General features: G+C 38.9%; 1 protein-coding gene across 1 annotated transcript; it reads left to right on the top strand.

The window, feature by feature from the left end:
- Window positions 1-2,161: 2,161 nt before the first annotated feature.
- Window positions 2,162-2,859, top strand: LOC122038413 (RING-H2 finger protein ATL79-like). Its single transcript, XM_042598157.1, has one exon. It carries the CDS (start codon window positions 2,243-2,245, stop codon window positions 2,726-2,728), a length of 486 nt encoding a protein of 161 aa, XP_042454091.1. The 5' UTR covers window positions 2,162-2,242; the 3' UTR covers window positions 2,729-2,859.
- The last annotated feature ends 949 nt before the right edge of the window (window positions 2,860-3,808 follow it).

Raw genomic sequence — 3,808 nt, 5'->3', positions numbered from 1 at the left:
TAATGCAACCTCAGCATCTCTCTCTCTCTCCCTCTCTCTACTCATGGAAAGCAAACCTTCTCTCTCACTTATTGATTTCTATTCAACTTGAATTTAATTTTTTTTTCAAAACATCACATTAGGGAAGACCAAAAATAATAATAGAGGGTATATTTGGACTCTTTATAATCTTAGAAATCCATATGATCTAAAATGATTTTAAAATCGGTTGATCAACCTAGAGAGCTCATATTGTATCCATTTTAGGTCTTGTGAATTTCTGAGGTTGTAAGGTATATAAATATATCCTCCATTACTATTTTCAACTTCCTTATGGTGGTCCAGTGATTTTAAAAAAATGAATCTTCTTTTCTTCTTGGTCCTAATATGATTTATATCATACCCAACGTGAGATTTAGAACTGATTCTTTTAATAATATTTTTACACCTCTGGAAAAGTCAAAATAAATAATGGAAGTCATCGTTAGACTCCTTGCAGTCTTAAAAATCTATATGACCTAAAATGAGTTCAATCAGACTTGTTTAGGTCAATCAGTGAATTTTTATTTAATTCACAATCTGGATCATCATTAGGGAAGCCAAAAATAATAATGGATGACATATTTAAACTATTTGCAATCTCAAAATAATTGCAAGATGATTCATTTTTTTTTTCAAAATCACTGGACCACTACTAGGGAAGCCAAAAATAATGATAAATGACATATTTGGACTCCTTGCAACTTCAGAATTCCACAAGACCTGAAATGGAGGCAATCTGAACTCTCTAGTTCAATAAGTGAGTTTCTATCAAAACTCAGATTAACCTACAGATCTCAGATTACAACTATTACAAGTCATATGAGTTTCTGATATTGCAAAGAGTCTAAATATATCATCTATTATAGTTTTCGGCTTCGCTAGTGGTTTTGAAAAAAAAAAAGAATCTTTTTTCTTCTTGGTCCTGATATGAGTTCATATTAGGCCCAACGTGGGTCTGATATGATTCATAACAGACCCAATAAGGGATTTAGAGCTGATTATTTAATAACATTTTAACACCTCCAGAAAAGTCGAAATAAACAATGCAAGATATCATTGGATTCCTTACAACATCAGAAATCTACAGAACCTAAAAAGAGTCAAATTGAACTTGTTTAGGTCGATTAGTGAGTTTCGATCAAAACCCACTAATAGACCTAAACATGTTCGATTAAACACATTTTAGGTTTTGTGGATTTTTTAGAATGCAAGGAGTTCAATGGTGCCCCCATTGCTTATTTCGATTTCTTCGGATGTGTTAAAATGTTATTAGAAGAATCAATTAGAAGATGATCCTAGTCTATCGGAAATCAAGCCATGATAATGCTAAAAAATAATGTAATTAAGTTGTGACGCTGATTTTAAAAAAATCAATATCACAATAGTTATGCATGTATATAAAAGAGATAGGAAATAGAAGAAAGGAGAAAAAAAGCTTATGCATAGGAGAATGAAAAGAGAAGAGAGAAATAAAAGAAAGGGAGGTTGATGGAAGGGATAGAACCCAAATAAGGCACAATGAAGTACCTCTTTGATAAATGTCAAAGTATAGTACTTTTTTTATCAATTCAGAAATCTAAGTGCGGTCTTTCATAAATTGCCGTCTCTAAGATGATTATCCTGTTCCTTAGTCTTACTTGGGGGAAAGCATCTTGTCTCGATCGTCACTCTGATATCTGTCAATTCGAGACTTAGAGCTAACTAATTCGAGGTGCGATCATTTTCTTATTCTTCGCGTAAAAATTAGATAAGTACCAATTCGAAGAATTGATGTGCCGTTTAGAATTAGCTACAACACTACAGATTACAATATACAGAATTAGAATTCACCTATTTAATTTGAGAGTCTCCATCATTTTCATTGTTATTTTATTTTGACAACTTACTCAATATTTCTCAGACTAAAAAGCAAAAATATTATTGTTGTTGTAATAAAAGAACCTGTACTAAAATTATTTTAAAAAGAAATATCGCATTTTTTTGGGATTGTTTTGGACATGAACTAAATTGTGTAATTGGGAGGGATAAAAGATGCCTAGTTGAGGATGAAGCAATCTGCATTCAATCATTGAACAAACAGTCTTTACTGATCCAGCAGCTACCTTTAATTCCTTCGTTATTTAAACCGCACCAGGCAACTAAATCTTCTGTAAAATAAAAGCCACTGGACTTTCTCTGGCTCACTCACTAATAGAGGGGCTAGCCATCCAAGACGGCGACCATGGCGGAGTCGCGGGCAGACACTGCCACAGTCGCCCACTACCCTCATCCGCCGGCAGCGAGCACCAGCAACGTCACAGACAGCAAGTGGGGCCCCTACTCCAGCTTCGGGGATTTTGGCGCCAACATGGCCATCGTCCTCGCCTCCCTCTTCTGCACCACCCTCCTCGCCTTCTCCCTCGCCGCCGCAGTCCGACTCCTCCTCCGCCGCTTCCGACGGCGGTGCCAGCCTCTCGAGAAACCGGAGATGGAGGCGGAGCTACCGGTGATAGCTCCGGCTTTGGTGTTCTCGGCGAGGGGGACGAAGCTGGCCGGGGCGGCGCCAGAGTGCGCCATCTGCCTAGCGGAGTTTGCGGAGGGAGACGCCGTGCGGGTGCTGCCGGCGTGCGGCCACGGTTTCCACGTCCTGTGCGTCGAGCAGTGGCTGGTGACGAGGAGAACGTGCCCGACGTGCCGCCGGACCTGCCGTGACGAAGAGGTGAAATAATCGCCTGTTGGTGGGCAGGAGCCGGCGCAATTAGTACTGGTCGGCTTTCATTAACGTGATAACTTCGTTCGGCTGGCTTTTCCATTTTGTGCCCTAATTCTAATGCATCTCTTCTACCTTTTTTTTTCTTACTTGATTCATGTGGTTTCATCAACAAAAAAAAAAAAAAATCCTTCTTTGTAAATAATTTTTCATTCTTAATTTACAGATTTGAAATTATTTTATTTTATTTTTTAACTTTTACAATACGAAACCATAGAAGTTTTTAGAAAACTTTTACTACCCGTTGTTCATCTTTCCTTTCTTCTCAAATCAATCTCTAATATTTTAATGAGTTTAGAGCGAAAGACACTCCTCTTCACAGCTCAGGCTTTGATCAAGTCACTCGGGAGCTCAATTTCCTTGAGGTAGGCTTACTAGTTTTGTCCTCCGCTCGAGCTTTTCTTGCACAGGTAGCTAGATAATTGGCTTAAGAGAGGAGTTTGACTGGAGAAATGATATCCCAAGTTGTCCAATTGGTAAATTGTCAACTTCATGCTCTTAATCTCATAAGAGTGATTTATTTACCGGGCCTCCAGTTGGGAGTTGGAGCATATACCTCTCTATCCTTAAGGCCCCTACGTCTTTTGTTGCCTGTAGTCCAACAATGAGAGCCTCGTTTTCAACCTTATTATTGGAGAACTGAAACATAAGCTAAACAAGTAACTTTATTTCAACTACTCAAGGGAAATTGATACGGTATATTATAAACAGATTCTGAGATAACGTGGGATTAATGGTTAAGATAATATGACAATCGAAGTTAAGGTGAGGTATCGGTCTAAGTCATGGTGAGGTGACGGTTAATGTCACTGGAGCCCAGTTTTTCACTCCTCAATACTAAGATACACAGAATAAATCCGGTCGATCCTAGAGTCGATCGGACATATGGGACCACACTCTCCGCTCCTACAATACAACTCTCAGTATATAGCCGGTCGACCGAAGAGCCGATCAGACTTACAGGTCGTAGCTTCCGAGCCCTCAACGCTAAAACATTCAGCATATAGTCGATCGGCCCAAGAGTCGGTCTGACTTACA

This window comes from Zingiber officinale, chromosome 1A (genome assembly GCF_018446385.1).
Source record: "Zingiber officinale cultivar Zhangliang chromosome 1A, Zo_v1.1, whole genome shotgun sequence".
NCBI classification, from domain to species: domain Eukaryota; kingdom Viridiplantae; phylum Streptophyta; class Magnoliopsida; order Zingiberales; family Zingiberaceae; genus Zingiber; species Zingiber officinale.
This window is presented reverse-complemented; position numbering and strand designations above follow the sequence as displayed.

Bases quoted from the DNA above. Each gene is read 5' to 3' on its own strand.
- LOC122038413 (XM_042598157.1), top strand. From the start codon at position 2,243: ATGGCGGAGTCGCGGGCAGACACTGCCACAGTCGCCCACTACCCTCAT.